Source organism: Excalfactoria chinensis, chromosome Z (genome assembly GCF_039878825.1).
Source record: "Excalfactoria chinensis isolate bCotChi1 chromosome Z, bCotChi1.hap2, whole genome shotgun sequence".
In the NCBI taxonomy this organism is placed as follows: Eukaryota; Metazoa; Chordata; class Aves; order Galliformes; family Phasianidae; genus Excalfactoria; species Excalfactoria chinensis.
The window spans coordinates 10,595,123-10,613,115 of record NC_092857.1 but is presented as its reverse complement, the minus strand read 5'-3'; the positions used below and the strand labels follow the sequence as shown (position 1 = coordinate 10,613,115).

General features: G+C 42.6%; 1 protein-coding gene across 2 annotated transcripts; it reads left to right on the top strand.

Moving 5' to 3' along the window:
* The first annotated feature begins 840 nt into the window (after positions 1–840).
* Positions 841–13,377, top strand: CAPSL (calcyphosine like). Of its 2 annotated transcripts, none has more exons than XM_072359968.1 (5): positions 841–1,045; positions 4,721–4,857; positions 6,005–6,182; positions 6,942–7,151; positions 8,716–13,377. In XM_072359968.1, the coding sequence occupies exons 2-5, from the start codon at positions 4,721–4,723 to the stop codon at positions 8,815–8,817; spliced, it is 627 nt and encodes a 208-aa protein (XP_072216069.1). In that variant the 5' UTR covers positions 841–1,045; the 3' UTR covers positions 8,818–13,377. The 2 variants fall into 2 exon arrangements, with proteins under 2 accessions (XP_072216069.1, XP_072216070.1); XM_072359969.1 differs by lacking the exon at positions 841–1,045 and adding an exon at positions 1,289–1,305 and having other exon boundaries at positions 8,716–8,817.
* Positions 13,378–17,993: the final 4,616 nt, after the last annotated feature.

The following is a 17,993-nucleotide window of genomic DNA, read 5'->3' as shown; positions in this document are numbered from 1 at the left end:
AATAGTGGTGTCAAGATGGAGATAAATTGTCCCTCATCAGATGGGTGTTTAACCTTTTCCAATTTGCTTCTTCCTGCAGATGAGCATAATCTCCCTAAAGGCTCTGGCTCACTGTCTGGTCCACTGTCTGGCCTTCCAAAATGGCAATTAACCAGAGAGAAAAAAAAAATACAGCGGCAATTTCTTTATATTGAAACACAACTTCCAGACTATTAATCACTTTCTCCTATTACACACTGAGTAAAAGACTGAACCAGTAAGTCTCTTAGCCCTATCAGCTGTGGAGCAGAGAAAAATGTCACCAAAACATCACCATCTCCATGGCGCCCTTAGCATATATCCTGTGCTTCTAGGAGGGAGGCAGCATGAGCATGCCCAGCCCAAATCCCAACCATGGATGCAAGTAAGGGCTTTTCTTCTGAGATAAAAACTAAATCTCCCCTATTTTAGCTTAAAACTGCTCTCCCCTCCTCTCCCTCCCCCCCTCCTCCCACTCCCTCTTTGTCCTATCACTATCAAAGCTGGTAAAATGTCACTCTCTGTCCATTTATTAGCTCCCTTTAAGTACTGGAAAGCTGTAGTGGGGTCTTCCAGAGCCTTCCTTTCTCTAGGCTGAAGAAGACCAGCTGCATCAGCCTTTCTTCAATGGGGAGCTGCTCTGAGCAACCTTGTAGCCTTTAGATAGCCCCTGCTCTGGGCAGGATGATGAGGAGGATGAAGGTTTCAATTTCAAATCAGGTTAAGTAAAGGGGCATAAGCAATTGTCTGGGGAAGCAGCGTCATTGCAGGCTGGGCCTGCTGCAGCACCATTGTCACCCTGGAGACTGGCTGGTAAACTCCAGGCCTCCCAAAAAGGGGGGAGGGAGGGTGGAGGAAGGCAGCTGGCTGTGTAAACAAGTAAAACGAGATGGATAAGGAAGCTCTACTGTGAGCCTGGACCTGTGTACCCTCTGCTTGTTGGGAGAGAACGTGGGAGCAGCTGGGGCTCCTTGCTGTGACAGCCCTGAAACCCAAGTGGTAACCCACGTGCAGGATAGCATTGCAGGTAAAAGGTTTTCTGTTGTTTGCTGGCCCACTATGAATTTCTCTGATCTGAAGAGCTTGGGTCTCAGCCAACAGCAGCTTAATTTACCTACAGATCTATATATGTATATAGAGATGTAATGTAATATATTTATTTTACATTTATGTAGGTACATACATTTGTGCGTGGAATAGCAATGCCACACTTGTCAGAAGGGAGCTGGGTGCTCCTGGGATTTGTCAGAGGCAGAGGGGAGGCTGCAGCCAGATATAGAGGGGTTGGTGGGTCTGGGAAGTCAATTTCTTTGTTAGATGTTTGGGTGGTCACCAAATAGTCATACAATCTTCATGTTTGTAATAATGTAATGAAATTGTGAGAAAAAATCCCAAGGACGTGCAATTAGTTTAAGCAGCTTAAACTGATCACCAGACTCTTGATACCTTCACTCAAGTGTGGTGCATGACTTGGGATTTTGGCCAGGACAGGCTCTTTTGGAATCTGAAGATCAGTGTGGCTTTGTATCTGCCATGCCTGAGTGTTTCTTGGGGAAAATAAAGCTTGAATTTTCCAAGAAAGCTCTTAGGCTCAGCAGAAGGATGATGTTTAAATGAGTGGTGCAGAGCTGTAATGTCATTTTGGTTACATCTGGCTCTTTCCAGATGTAAGCTTCAGGTGAAAAAAGGGATGTAAGGGGATTTGGGTGCTGAGCAAATGGAGGTTTTCAGAAAAACCCAACCCAGTATTTCAGGTTTCATTTCTGTTAGGAAATGCAGTCATCGTAGTTCAGCCTGCACAACACAACATTGCCCGTGGAAACAAACAGTGCTCAGTGCTGTGCCTGCCTGTAGCCAAGCTGTGGCAAAACAGGGCTGTCCAGCATTTAATTAAGTTAAGCGGACTCTTTTTCATCTCACAGTGGGAAATGTCTGATGATTTTGGAACGTATAGGAATTATAAATACATAAAATTATACTTAAGATCTCTTCTTGCTTTATTTGTGGTTATTAATGCATAATACATTTGGAAGATACATGGTGAATTGTGACAGTTAAAAAATCCTGACTTCCTGTGCAATTGTTTCATGCTAGACCTAAAAGAGAGCCTTAGTTAATTAAAACATTTGTTTTTGCAGTGGTTATTCTGTGGGTGCCTTATAGTGTGCTCCTGGCACATACTGTGCTATGAATGTATGTCAGTTCTCTTGTTCAGTGCACAGGGAGAGGCATATATAAATCAACCTGTAGGAAGAGCTGCTCTGAGTTAGTAAACAAAGAAGAAACAGAGGACAAGAGATCAGGAAAAGCTTTCAGCCCCCTGGAGAGTAGTCACTGGTGATAAATCCCTTTGGAGTTGTGCTGTTTTGATCTCTTGTTGCAGTTAAGTGTTTTATTCTATCTTCATCTCCCACAGTAATATGATGCTGTTGCAAAGAAGCGACAAAATCCAGCCTGCAACTCTGGCTTTGCACTGCAGTGTTTAATTTCTTGTAGTCTCTGTAACTTCTGTCCTCTCAGAGACAGCAGTCAGATCCTGCTCCTGCTGGATAACATAGATTTTGTCACTTGTGTCTAGCATGGACATGATCATATATTGCACTTGCTCTTGATTTCACAGGACAGTCTGCAGAGAGAAGATTCTTGGAAGAAGCAGTGTATATGGAAAGCAATATGAAAGCAGAGGAGAGGGCGTGTGAATGTTCCATCCATGCCATGATTCAGTAGCTCTTTTCTCACAGTATTTCTTAAAATAATCTTTTAACAGTCTTGGAAAGGTTTATCTTTAGCTTAAAGCAGCTGCCAGCAGAAATAAGGAAGTGGCAGGCATGCTACTATGAATGAGGCTCGTGTTTACATCTTTATATTGCTGAGTTTACTATCACAGCAATATGATATTTTTAATGAACATTTTAGAGAGTACAGGTTCTCAAAGACCAGCAGAAGTATTTTCTGTCAGTGTTTTTAACCATTATGTGTGGAGATAAAAAATGGGATTATTCCTGCCTGTGACATTAGATTGTTAAAGCGTTTTGTTGTAGTCTAAAAGAGAATACTGACAAAATATTGGAGCAGGTCAGGGACAACATCAAAAGTATTTTAAATTTGAAAATTGATTATGTGTCAAGAGTCCTAAGCTTTGTTTAATTCTTTAGCCAAGGAAGGTTTGAAGGGGTTCAAGTGTTTGCATCCAGACAAAGTTTGAATAGGTATCTCTTCAATCTAGTAAAAGAAAATATTAACAACATCTGATGAGAGGAAAATTCAGACTAAGGAGATATTTTAAAATGAAAATAACTCAATAACAGAATAATGTAACCTAGAAATAGCAAATTCTCAGCTAGAAATATTTCTTTGTGTAGGAGCAAATTATTTATTTGCTGCAGAGGAACAACCAGTTTCAGCAGCTTTGCTTGAGGTGTAGGAAATTGGAATAGATATGATATCAGATGATTCCTCCCTACTCTCAATTCATATATCTTACTGCAGTGATTATTTGATGAACATTGCAGTACGTGGGAAATGCCTTCAGTGCGCTTGAGGCAAAGAGATACTGAAGTCTTTACATGCCGTGTGTTTCTGTAGATTTTTGCAGTATGTAATGGAGATAAATTATCATTTACCTCATGCCACACTGGCATACTATTTATATCTCTGAATAAAATATAATACAGAAGCATATTACATGATACTAAGCATGCATGTTTGTCCTCATGACAAAGAGATAGTATAGACATAAAGTACGTGTGATATAGCATATAAATACTGAAGAAAAATATGGTTTGCTCAGCATTTATGTAATCTCACTGTATTTTTTATTCATGCTGGCTAGAAACATCCATTAAGGATAGGCTGTTGACTGCAGAAAATATTTTTGACTTCTGACTTCACGTAGCCTTTCTCGTCACTCATTAATGAGCTCCTGGGAGAACTTTGCTCTTTCTGGCTGAAGCAAAAGCTGACGACAATCTATTTTCTTTCACACTGAATTTCTCAATTATTCTAGAAGTGAAAACCATTTTGGGGAACAAAAATGTTTTCTCTAAATGTTTGTTTGTTCGTTTCTATGCCCAACTGGTGAGGTTTGAAATCAACACATATATCACAATACCACTGTAGGCATTGCTGCATAAGGAGTGGAGTCTGTGTATGAGGATAGGGACCTGAGTTGACGCTTGTCTTCACTGCCCACATGGGCTACAGATTCTCTCCCCAGGATCAGCACAGAGAACAACATACAGACAAGTCCTCACCAGGACACTTTGGGTTGAGAACATTGACTTCCAGACCACAAGACCGAATAGGCCCATGGGATGCAAGAGATGCAGCGGTGCTCACCTGTGCACACTCTTTGCTGTGCTCACCAGCTTTCAGCAAGCTCATACACTCAGTGAGTTCAAGCCAACTCACACCCATACTTTCCCATTTGTATCTGGGTTACAGTTGCAATGTGATTGTCTGAGCTTATCGTTCAGATTTGGTGGCCCATGAAGCACAGGTCAAAGCAATCATTTTCACTAGTGAAAAGATAAAGAGTAAAGGATTTTATGGAAGGGAAATAGGGGGTGGAAAGGAGTCCTCATGAAACCTCTGCCAGCACCTTACAAGGGGTGGATTTGGGATGCTCTGTATACTAAGTCTGGCTTACATACAGTGTGTTGTGTGTAAGAAACTAGTCTGTTTGAGAGCCTTTATCTTCCAGATGCCGGGTACAGCAAGGCATGACCGAGAGATGGCAATCCAGGCCAAAAGGAATCTGTCCAAAACCACTGACCCTGTAGAAAGACTTCGACTGAAGTGCTTAGCAAGAGGGTCTGCGGGCATCAAAGGACTTGGCAAGTGAGTCTAATAAGTCAATTTCCTTGTTAGATCCAACAGTTTTAGCTGCAGGAGGCCCCAGCCATAAGTAGCAAGAAGGTAGTGATAGGAAAAAAGAGGGAAGCTCTTCACTGAGTGTCCAGAGGTGGGGTGAGTGTCAACAGCCATAAGTTGGTGGATTCCAAAACCCATCTGGACAAAGCACTGAGAAATCTGGTTTAGCACTGAATTTAACACTGCTTTCAGTAGAAGGCTGCATGAGACACTTCCAGATTCCTTGTTCAACTTGAATTGTCCTCTATTTCTATATTTAGAGGTACAAAATATCATCTCTTGGTTGAAATTCTGGTCCTCCTGAGTTATACAATCATTCGTGTGCCTTGTGCAGTTGTTCACACCTGGAACGCACAGCACTCCACTCTGGTCTCTTGTTTCAAGTGAGCAGTGAATCCCTAAAACATTTATGGCTAGATCTGGAGAACAAATTAGGGATTTTAATCCTATTCAGCTTGCTCTTTTTTGCCTGTGCCCAAATTCTAAGGACCAACTTTGGTTCTCAAAACTCCCCACCCACTCAAGATTTGAATTCCTTGATTTTGTGATAAATACTCTTTAACCATTCAGCAGCAGGCTGAGCAGGATCTAGAACCCATGTTTGCCTCTTCTGACACAAATGGCACAGCCCACAGTGTCCTGTTTTAGGAGACAGGTCTGACTTGCTCATGTGGCAAAGCACTGATGTTCATGAATCCTTCAAAGGAAAGTGCTTTCTCAAGATCCATAATGCCTGCCATAGGGAGAAGAGGAATATAAAATGTCTCTTGCCACTTGGCATTTTCTGTAAGTAATATAAGCATTTCAATACTAAAGATTTTGTCCTTGCATTCCTTGGGCTGTGACTGCCATTGTTTAATGGTCTGTCAACTGCCTAGCTTATGGGGGTCACCTAGGCCCTACTGTAGACAACCTAGTCTAGGGAGGGGGAACTGGGCCATGCCCTGAATCCCCCTGCTCGTCCCACGTAGCCACAAGTGGGACCATGCATGACCAGCTGAAACTTCAATGACACACATGACTCTTTGATGGTACTGTTCATCTCAGTGCTAAACCTTTGCAGTGTCCTCTAATTTCTCCTTTCTTTTCTCCTCTATTTGCATGTTTTCTACAGAGTATTTCAGATTATGGACGATGACAACAGTAGGACCCTTGATTTCAAAGAATTTGTGAAAGGATTAAATGATTATGCTATGATGATAGACAAGGAAGAAGCACAAGAGATTTTCCGGATATTTGATAAAGATGGCAGTGGAACAATTGATTTTGATGAATTCCTTGTTACGCTGAGAGTAAGTCTGGGAATTCATGTTACTGCATTAAATTTCTCATTAGCTAAACTTGATTAGAACTAGCAAGTTACAGCACTATAGTTAATGACTAATTAGTAATTAGCAAAATCGGCAGATGTACTCTATGTGTCTGTAACTCTTGAGCTGTTAAAATATTGCATTTCCATCTAATATGCTAAAAAAATTTTTTGCCACAAATAACCCTTCAGTGACTGGCAGAACCTTACACATAATTGCAATTTATTGGCAAAGCCTAAGGCTCCCAATAAACAGATGGTTATGATGGATCCTTATGAACTGCTTTCCTGATTTGGATACATCAGTTCCTATATTGTAGTCTGGATATATATGTATTTTACCTTGTTAATCTTACTTATCTATCCTTCTCTTTATGCTGTATCTCCTCCTCATAAGGTCAGGTAGACTGGTGAGACCTCAGTGTGACAGTTTCTGGTTGGACCCTCTGCTCTGCTGAAGTCTCAACAATTAAGAAAGAAAATAGTTAGTCCTTAATGATTATATACATATTTTAAATAGGTAGAAATATTCTAGAAAACATTTTCTCTCTTATTTTCCATTCACTGTCCTACTGGTAGGCAGTAATTAAACTCTACCAAACCATTTTTGGATGATATATTGTTCTTCCTATGTCATGGGCAACATAACCTATCAGCACCTTATTATCCCATGTGCCTTGAATGATTTTTTTGTTCCAACAGTTTTACTACGGAAAATTAATCTGTTGGCATTTCTTTACAGCCTCCAATGTCAAATGCCAGGAAAGAGATCATCATGCAGGCATTTAGGAAGTTAGATAAAACTGGAGATGGTGTCGTCACGATTGAAGATTTACGGGGGGTGTATAATGCAAAACACCATCCCAAATACCAAAATGGAGACTGGACAGAAGATCAAGTTTTTAGGGCCTTTCTGGATAATTTTGATTCTCCTTATGACAAAGATGGGAAGGTAAGTGAAACACCTAATGCCAGGCTACAAAATCGCCAGCTGACTCACAATTTGAGTTAAATTATTAAAGGTTCTAGGTACTATTTGATCCTGTGGCCACTACGCTTGCATTTGTGCCACATACACAGGGTACAGTAAAACATAACATCTCGGTAGAATGTTGGTGCATCTTGCCAAGTCACTGAGAGGAAAGGAGTTTGGCAGAAGGTGCAAACAGGGGTGTGTGATTACATTTATAAGCTTGTAGCTTTTATGGATCTATTTTCATATATTATCTCTTCAAACTACCCCACTCAATCGCTAATTTTCACAATCCACAGAAACTGGAGGAACTTTATGGGGTGATTGCTTTTATTTCCCTTGGGAAAGACTTTTCATTGGTAGAGCTGATTTTTAAACCTTTTTCTACTTCGGCACTCTCAGAAGTAGCACCGTGTGAATTGTGCCTTACCTGCAGCTCTGGCGGTGTATAGAAAATCCCAGCAAAAGATTCCTACTTTTTGTGCCAAGGTCATAAATGAATACATTAAACAAGATGTGCCCTCAGATTGCCCCTTGATAAACTGAGTGCTTCCAATGGGCTTCTCCAATGCCTTGTTTCTTAAAAATACCATAGTGTTTGAACTTAAAGAAAAGTTACTCTGATGCCTCACGTCTTTTTTCAACAATCCTGATGTAAGGTAGCTCATCAGATTGCTGCTTCTTCTGAGAACTGTCTGTCAGTTTCCCGTGCCAGAATCAGAGGTCACTAAAGGTCCCTTAAAAGACTTTCAGCTGAAATGGCTCAAGGCTGAGTATTTGCTGTAAAGGTCCTCTTCAATGTGTTCTTGCTAGATGCCTTTGAAAGGGACATGGTCAGAGAAGTTTGTGCTCAGTTGTAATGGTGGGACAGGCAGTACGCTTTGCTTCTCCTGTTTGCAGCATTTTGCTTAGCTCTGAAAAACACAATCCTATAAGAGCAACTATTTTTCTGTGTGATGTTTTATTCAAAGAATGACCCAATGGATCAAGAGTTAAGATATCACAAGAGATACATGCCATTTTTATCCTCCAAATACCCATTAAAGATATTGAAATCTCTTCAGTATTTAAAAACGTTTTTGGTTCTTTAAGTGAGACTTGTGTGGAGCACTGATATTTTCTCTCTGCTGAAGGGGTGTAAAGCTCCTATCTGTCTCTGGGTTGCACCAGAAACCCAATCTACTTTCATTAATGATAATGCAAAGAACGAGGTGATAGCATTCTTGGAAAAAAATCAGATTAAAACATTTGTCTTCATGGGCAGCACTGATTTTAACTTTAGTTCCTGATGAGATTAACTTAACTGTGTGCGTTTAATCTGCATCCAAGTGTTCTTGAAGGAGCTCTTATTTCTGATAGAGAAACCCACTCTACAAATTTTTACTGTCTTAGTTTTTCCTGTTGGGTTCCTTTTCACTACCAACAATGCAAAATGTCAGGTATTGGATTTCGTTTAGTGTTTTTTCCCAATATTTGGTTTTAAATTATTCTACTTTGAAAAAAATAAGTGTTAATTTTTCTATTTTAAATTCTTCTGTCCCAGGTCACAACAGAAGAATTCATGAACTACTATGCAGGAGTCAGTGCCTCAATAGACACCGATGTCTATTTTATCGTCATGATGAAGAATGCTTGGAAACTCTGATTGTATGATTAAATGAACAAGACTTCACTTCCATATTTTGTATGTTCCCATGATTAAGTGTATGTACAACAACATGCTCATTTTCCAAAATAGCAGCTTCCCGTAACTGTGCCAATTACAGTCAATCTACGGAAGTAATTCCCAGATGCTTTAGTGAGGCTGAGCCTCAGGGGATGGACAGCACAATCAGAGAGCAGATCTGGCATCCAGACACTGTACAGATCTCTCTCTTTTCTGCCTGCATCCTTGAGATGAGCTGCTTTTCTCACGTCACAGTTTTTCTCTGGTTCTTGAATGCTTTCCCCTTCCATCTCTGTTGGGCAAAGGATGCAAGAGGAGGAAAATGAGAAGTTCTGGGAGGGTGATGGCCTGATGCAGCACCAGAGACAGTGTCCCAGCAGGGACCAGCCTCCTCAGTGCAGGCTGGAGGGACAGCACTCCTCTCCTGCTACACCGCCTGTCTTCTCAGTTCACATCAGTGGGACAGAGCAGCTGCCTGAGTGCTCACCTTTGAGTGTGGGAGGCTGAAGGAGGAACAAATCAAGCAGGAGAGACATGGACCAATTTTAGGCATTGAAGATTCTTTTAAACCCTGATTTTTCTGTGACTTAGAACCAATAATGCTCAATATGCAGCCTACTTTCTTGCACATCCCTTGCTTCAAACATGTGTCGATCTGCTGGTTGTTTCTGTGCCTTTGGTTTCTTTCATTCTGTACTCTGAAACCATTTCACTAATGGTTTGCTTTAAAGGATAAAATTGTGTTACAGTACTTTCTTCCCTCTGTTCCTGGAATGTTTACCAGCTGTGTACCTGCTGTCCATACTCACCGATACCAAAAAGTTGTTTACTGCTTTTTATACTTGTGCTGGGTTATGACCAAGCTCATGACTTCAAGAAACTTTCTGGGAACTCAAGAACTTAAAACTTTCTTATCATCTTTTGTTTCTGATGCTGTGTGAAGGATGGGAACTGACACCTCTCCTGCTGTCCTATCTGCACCAGTAGGGCTGCCTGAGTTCTGAGATCTGCTGGCCTCTCCCCATGCAGCGGGTAGGGAAATAGCTCAATGAGGAAACATTTTCCAAAGTGGCACCTGGGAAGGGGGAATGTATCTAATTATTCCTGCCTTGATTTCTTCTGCTTTTGTCTTCCTTCTGTTTCTCTCATGTCATGCTGCTGTTCTCTCAGACTGACCTGTTGCTGCTGTGGCAGAGTAAATGGTTTGGGCACAGCAGCATTTGCTCTGTCTCAGATTGGTAGCCAGTTAAAAGCAGTATAGACTTATACACTGTACTTTCAAATGAGCCTGAATGAAGTCTCTGCTCGTACTTAGTCTAGCTTCCTAGGAGTTCAGGTACTGCAGTCCTGAGTGCACTAGTCCTCTGCAGGCTCTGCTTGTGTTTTTTTTTCTAGTCATTACCTCAGCAGAAGTCATAGAAGTTTGCAGCTCCTGAGTAAAGGCTGTGCAAACTCAATTGTTTTATCTGAACTGGAAGCCTCCAGATACCTGCATGCTGGCTAGTGCTGTAACCTTGTGTGAAGCTGTGGTCAGACAGTTGTAGTCAATGGAGTGGAATCCAGTTGGCAGCAGGTCATGAGCTGCGACCCCCAGGGCTCAGTGCTGGGGCCGCTTCTGTTTAACATCTTCACTGATGATTTGGATGAGGGGATTGAGTGCACCCTCAGTAAGTTTGCAGACGACACTAAGCTGGGAGGGAGTGTTGATCTGCCTGAGGGGGAAAGGGCACTACAGAGGGACCTGGATAGACTCGATCGATGGGATAAGGTTAACAGCATGAGTTTCAATAGGGCCAAGTGTCATGTCCTATATTTTGGTCATAACAACTCCAGGCAACCCTACAGGCTTGGGGAAACTGGACTGGAAAGCTCCCAGATGGAAAGGGACTCTTGAGTGCTGATGGACAGTCTGCTGAATATGAGCCAGCAGTGTGCCTGGGTGGCCAAGAGGGCCAATGGCATCCTGGCTTGTATCAGGAATGATGTGGTGAACAGGACTAGGGAAGTCATTCTGCCCCTATACTCAGCATAGGTGAGGCCTCACCTCAAGTACTGTGTTCAGTTTTGGGCACCTCAGTACAAAAAAGACATGGAGGTACTGGAGCAGGTCCAGAGAAGGGCAGTGAGGCTGGTGAAGGGCTTGGGAAATCAGCCCTATGAGGAGAGGCTGAGGGAGCTGTTTAGTCCGGAGAAAAGGAGGCTGAGGGGAGACCTTGTTGCTCTCTTCCAGTATTTGAAAGGTGCTTACAGTGAGAGTGGGGTTGGTCTCTTCTCATTGGTGACAGGTGACAGGATGAGGGGAAATGGCCTCAAGTTGCACCAAGGTAACTTTAGGTTGGATGTTAGGAAACACTTCTTTACAGAAAGGGTAGTTAAACACTGGAATAGGCTCCCCAGGGAGGTGGTTGAGTCACCATTCCTGGATGTGTTTAAGAACCTTTTGGATGTGGTGCTCAGGGATATGATTTAGCAGAGGGTTGTTAGAGTTAGGGTAGTATGGTTAGGCTGCGGTTGGACTTGATGATCTTCAAGGTCTTTTCCAACCTGGGTAATTCTATGATTCTGTGATTCTATAAGTGTCTCTTTGTGACTGGCATTGACAGTATGAGGAGTCTTTAATTACTGGAAAGCTACTGAGGTGCCAACATAGCTTGTATGAGAAAAAAACAAACAAAAAACTTGCAGTGAAATAGAGGCTTTACATGTCCTGGCAGCTTGTGTGCAATCCGTTTCATTTTCATTTACTAATTGGCTCCAGAACAGGGCATCGTGTCATGTTAGCTATTGTCACTTTTAAATGAAAAGAAAATAATGTTAACAGACTGAGGGCATCGCAAAATGAAGACATTATTTCCTCCTGACCTTCTAGCTCGTAGTTTCAGACTTGACTATGATTTGTTGAGCTGTCATTTAATCGAGGGCAATGGAAGTTTAAATCTGAATAACCATGACTCCCAGCCTGCTTGTCTTCCCCGTACTAACCCCTTCATCCCAAACTGAAATTACTTATCTAGAAAGGAAGACTTTGCAAAAGGAAGAAAATAGAGCCAAACAGCTGAACCCAAAACGGTGATGCTTTTTTTGTAGCAACTGACCTTGTTCTCCCACCTCCCTGCTGATCACCCACAGGGCCCATTCTTCAGCACTTTCAGGAGGATGTCCTGTGTGGCTTTCCCAGTTCGCTCAGCTGCAGGTTGCTGTGTGCTGGGTACAGATGCTGCAGATATATAGCGTGCAGGCTGTCCTGCCAGCCTAGGGCTGCACAGTGCACGCAGCAGATGTTGGGAGATAGGTGGCAATGCACACGACCATATCAGGTGCTGCCATCAAGATTGTCAGATCTCAGTCAGTGCTTCAGGCTCGAACATTTTACTTCTTTCTGATTGTGCAACAAATGCTAAACAAGATGGCATAAACCATAGGAACATCTGAATCTGCATGGCTGAAAGGCAACACCAGAGGTGATGATTTTGGCTCCAGCCTTGCTGCAAAAGTGTTGTCTTTTCCTCCTGGTCTCCCCAGCCTGAGCTATGAGAGCATCTCCGTGATCCTGCATGCCACACAAGGCACAGACTCTCTCTTTGGTCCTTCCTAGGCTGGGACTGCTCCTGCCTTTTCACTCATGACTTGGTGTTGGTTTTCCCCCAGTGTGGTTTTGCGGCTTTGTGTTTTTGTTCCCAGAGGGGAGCTTTTTGGCTTGATCTGATCCACAGCTGCTTGGGTCATATTTCCCTCCCTCAGCATGAGTTTCTGGTTTAGGCAGCCAGAACACATTCTGCTTATGTAGCACATATACACATACATGGCAAGTGATTGCACTGGCAGAGATGACTGGCATTGCTGGTGCACTTCACAGCACTGCAGGGACAGAGGGAAATGGCTGAGGCTTATGCAGATGAAATCAGCTCCTTACATTGCTTGAAGAAAGCCATCATGGCAGCAACTACTCAGCCCTCAAACAGAGGGCAGAACAGAGCTGTACCATCTTGCTGATGTGAGACCAGAGGTTTCATCTGGGCATGCCCCTGATTTCTGTGCCAGGAGCAGCAGTAGCAGAACGTTCAGCTGCTCATGGTAGAGCAGAAAGCCTTGATGTCATTGCCAGATGCCCACTTTATGTGGCTTTTCCTACTATCAGAGCTCCTCCAGACAAGGTCTGACCCTATAGCACAGATTTCTTCCTTTAGCCCTACCAATGCATTTCTTTGTTTCTCATTTTCTCTTGCCTGATTGCCCTTTGGGGCTTTCCACGTTCATCTGGTGACGGTGCTAGTGTTGGAACAATATAATTTCATTACAGCACCTAAACCATGCTGTCAATATTTAGCTATAGTAAGAATAGCTTTCTTAGATTCATTTTTCTAGGACAGAACAACAACTTTGTTTCTGAACACAGGAAGCACAATCCACAGACCTCAGAGGCACTGGATTAGGTGCACTGTGAGAGCTTGTTGGGGCAGTGCATCCTGATGTTAGGTCAAGACAGTCTAACCAAAACACTGGAATTCTGTGAAAGCAGCTAAATAATTTTCTGGAATTAAAAAAAAAAAAAAAAAGAAAGGGCATATTCTACACAAACACCTGTGTGCTGCAGCCTAGAGCCATCATACATTCTAAACTCTACTTTTCTCATTCCTAGGTTATGAAAGATGGATTTTTGAGCTACCATTCTGCAGTGAGTGCCTCTGTGCACAGCAGTGCATACTTTGTTTTAACGATGCAGAAATCCTAGAAACTCTGACTTTTTCTTCCATTTGCCCCAACTTGTTGGGAAGCAGAGGCTATAAAGAAGTGAAACACGGCTCTGCTTGTTGTGTTTTTTCCTCATTCTGATCTGAACCGAATCTGTGAGCAGCATGAAGTGGTGACACCAGCAGTGTCCCATACATACCCCTGTGACTCCATGTGTCAACAAGTGGCACTTATCAGTAAAGGACTAGCTTTGTGTAAAGGGTCACCTGCATTCTCCAGCATCAGCACTTGTTTTCCTGTGTGTCGACGCATTCAGTTTGTTTTATCAGTATTCTCTTAGACACAGCAGTGCTAATTCAGGATTCTTTGTGATCACAGCAACATGGAAGTCTCTGACCCTAAAATAATGCTTTCACAGAGATAGCAAGTCCTTTGTTATACACATTAGCTACTTTTAAAAGATAGCTTCAGAAATTCATAACAAATTGATGACTGGCTCAAGCCAAAAGCACAGTGAGCGTGGCCCTTCTCACCGCTGCACCACAGAATCATAGTGTAAATGCAGGCAACGCACACTCATCCTGAGCCCAGGAGGGGCAGAGAAGAGCCAGCCCCGCTGCTTCCCCTCGCTCAGCCCCTAGCTGGTCTCTTACAACCCTGTGTCACATTTTCCAGCACTTTACTGTCATTTTCAAAGAACACGTACAAGTGGAGGAGATCTGGTAAACAAACCCAGCAGGGAAAAAATATCATCTTGGGAGATAATTAACATTTTTTAGCTTCATTAAAATTAGGCAGCAATTCTATTAGAACTGACAAAAGACATTTTACTTCGGGGGTGGTAATTTGTGTGCTTTTAGAAGATCTTTGCATTATGCAAAGAAGCTGTGGAAAGATGAGGATAGAAATGAGGGCAGCTGTGCCAAACCATCAGCACAAGAAGGACTGGGAGTTGGGAGCCCAGTGCCTCAACACACAGCAGCTGTCAGCCCCCGTCACACAGTGCAGGGCAGCCCGGCTCTCTGCAGACAGTATGTGCAGCTGAGTTCAAGTGCAGGATGTAGAATGTGAGGGTGAGAAAGGCTGTGCTAGAGAGAAGAAGGGGGCACAGGATGTGAAAGCGGAGCCGGATGGCATGCAGGTGTTGACATGGAGCTGGGAACAGCAATGGGGGGAAATGCTGTTATGTAGAGTAAGTAGATCCCTCAGAAACGGCTTGCATGCATGTACTGTGTGTCTACAAGCTGTCTGTAGACCAGGAGTATGGGCTATGCATCTTGTTTTAGTACCTACTTGTATTCCTCCTTTTTTTTCTTCTTTTTCTTTTCCTGCTAGAAGAGCTCTGCAAGTTACTGAGCAATTTTATTTCTATATATACACATTGTATTTACGTCAGTGAATACTGAATAGCATGTGATGTTCAGCAATGCTGACAATGGGACTGCTGAATTATCATGACCCAGCACCAGCAAAATAGCAAGAGACTGATTTTTTCAAGAGATTTCAAGGGCCCTGGGCAGCCTGAGCTGGTGGAGGGCATCCCTGCTTGCAGAAGGGGTTGGAAATAGGTATGCTTTAACATCCCCTCCAGCCTATGCCATTTTGTGGTTCTGTGATTCTACTGATGTGATTCAGGTTTTCATTGCTGTTTCTGAGAGACGAGCTCCTTTGCAAACCTTACTGCTAACCCTAAAGCCTCCTCAATTTGGCTGCTCTCTTTCCTGAAAATACTCTCTACTTCATCGTCTGCCCAGATGCATGCTTGGAATAAAGTAAACCACGTGTTTGACATGAATTCATTTATAACCTTTATGAGGAAAAGCTACCGTGGAAAGAATGTGCTGACAAAAAACTGATTTGTTTCTATTGGCTGCATATTCATCATCATTCAGCTGTCTTACTGAAGCACCTCTGAGGATTCAACCTAGATGAGAGTTTGCCTTAATGTACAAACACACACTCCACCACAAGCCTGAGGGTGTTGGCTTTTGTTGAGGACTTGTGGTCGCACACAGGGGGTTGGCCAAGGCTTTTAGATGTGAGCCCCTGGCAGAGGGTCTACAGCCATAAAGCACCGCTTCCACACTTAGGCACTTCTGAGCTGTCCAGAATCATTTGGGATTTTTCCTGGCTGAAGCCGAACAGAACCTGTGGAGTTGTCCTACCTTCAGTGCTGATAAAGCAGGATATGAAAACAGGATGAACAGGTCATGCAAATAGCCACTTATCCTTTTAATACAGTAAGGATGTTACAAATCCAAGATTACAAGTTATCTAATTAAATAAAATATGACATAAGGAACAGAACGAATATTCAAACATTAGCAGCTATGCAAAAAATATTACTACTACATAGTAAAAATGTAACAATTTCAGAGCAGTTAAAGCAAATATACACCAGGTCGCTAGAGCTCTTCTTGTATTAAAAGCAGTGTACCTTTCTGGATAAACAGGAAGACTGTCACATGTGGGTAATTTACTGTGTAAATAGTGCAAATAGATATGGGTAATGAACATCTTATTCATTAAAAATGTATGTATGAGTTCAGAACAAGCACAGCACATACTGTACTGGATTTTTATGATAAGCTTTTGCTTATTCCTTTATCCCCTCTGTTTGTCACTGTGTTACTGGAAGAGGATATCTTCCAGCACATTCTCTTCACATCTGCAATTGCACTGTGCAAGTCTGCACACTGTGAGCCTAACCAGCAGCTATTTATTTTAATAAAAACAAGCATTATAAAGCAAATGAATCTCCAGGGTTTCTGCCTTGTTTTACTGTATTAATCAATCTGTAAATTGGTGAGAAGCAGCGATGAAAAATTCTGCAAATGTCCCTGAACTCTCACGAACCAAACCCCATGCAGTTGTGCATGCAGAGACCTGGGGGTGGCAGACAACAGTCCTGGGAGCACTGGTTTTCTCCAGCAGACTATAACAGACTTAACATCTTCTCAGTGGCTGTTAGCAGTCAGAAAACATCTGAGTAGCTGTGAAGATGAGGAAGGACTCGTTTTGCCATTTTACTCCAGGAACATAGACATGTCAATGAAGGACATTTCAAGCAGCTAGAGGAGCTGGCACTTCACAGTCTGGTGAACCTTGATCCCAGAGCACAGCAAGGTGGCTTGGATTTCCCATGGCCACGCTGCTGGGCCGTCATGCAGCCACGTGGCTGTAGCAGCTTTGTCTCCAAGCGTTGCTCCGCAGTGTGCAGCGTCCCACAGGGACAGTGGAGTGGCTCAGTCCTCTCAGTGGCAGCACTTGGGGAGTCCCTCAGAAACAGGCACAGAGTCCAGAAAGACAAATGGGAAGGGACAATGTGACTTCCTGGGTCATAACATTAAAACTACATTACCTCCAGGCAATTTAAAAACTGCTATTTTTGAAATATGGGTCTTCGGATCAGTGGTGAGACTCATGATATTCCAGCCATATTCCTAGACCAGAAGTCACATAACAAAAGTACGTGACCCAGTTGAAATTATCCATATGGAAACACAGCCACTATTATTCTAGTGAACAGACATTACCTGCACGTCCCTTCTGTCCTGGAAAGTAATTGCATGATGCACTAATGCTTGCACAAGAGCTGCAGAAAAAGAAAGCAACGTGCATTTTACAGCCCCAGTTCAGTTACAGGGAGAAGTAGGACTTTGCTTTTCATTGACTTTTTTTTTGTTGTTGTTATTTTCTTAGCTAAAAATTGCAAAGAGATGACGTGAGATACTGAGGGTCTTAAACATATGAGTGTAGCAGAAATGTTTATGGATCCTGAATTTAGTTCTGGGGTATGTCTATACCAATAGCAAAAGACAGTGGCATATTGGGTTTTGTGCTGTTTTCATCTTTCAAAAAAATCAGTCTGAGAAAACATCTTCCAAAAGTGATTCCATGTGCTTTTTCCTGTGGACTCAATCAACTGCCTTAGCAGCGACCGACCTTCTGAATCCTCAGGTGACTAATGCTTGATAGCAACTCTCACTTACTGTCATTTACTGTCCATAAGCTTTACAAACTTGTGGACTTCTACTAGCTGCAGAGGAGTTACTCTAGGTCTAGTGTGAGAAAGATCAGATTCAGTTTCACTTGAACTTCTTTCCATATTTCTTGTTCAGGCATTAATATGAACTTAACAGAAGGCTTCACCTCTCTTAGACATGCTGTTATCCTTGTCTAGGAGTGCAGTGTCATTGCTCTGGATTAATCAGATCTGAAGATTAAAATCAGATTAAATTAAATTTCATTTCTTCTGCGGTGGATATTGCTGCTGGGATGCAGAGGGCAGAAGGTCACTTGCTGAAAAGCAGAACCCACACTTCTTTGTACAGCATTGCACTGTGAGCAGGGTGTGGTGGAGGTGGGAACTAGATGAGACAGAGTGCAGGAGAACAAAATAGAGAGCTTCAGTATCCTGCTTGCTCTAGGGAAAAGGCAGTGTTTTGTGGTATCTGTAAGGC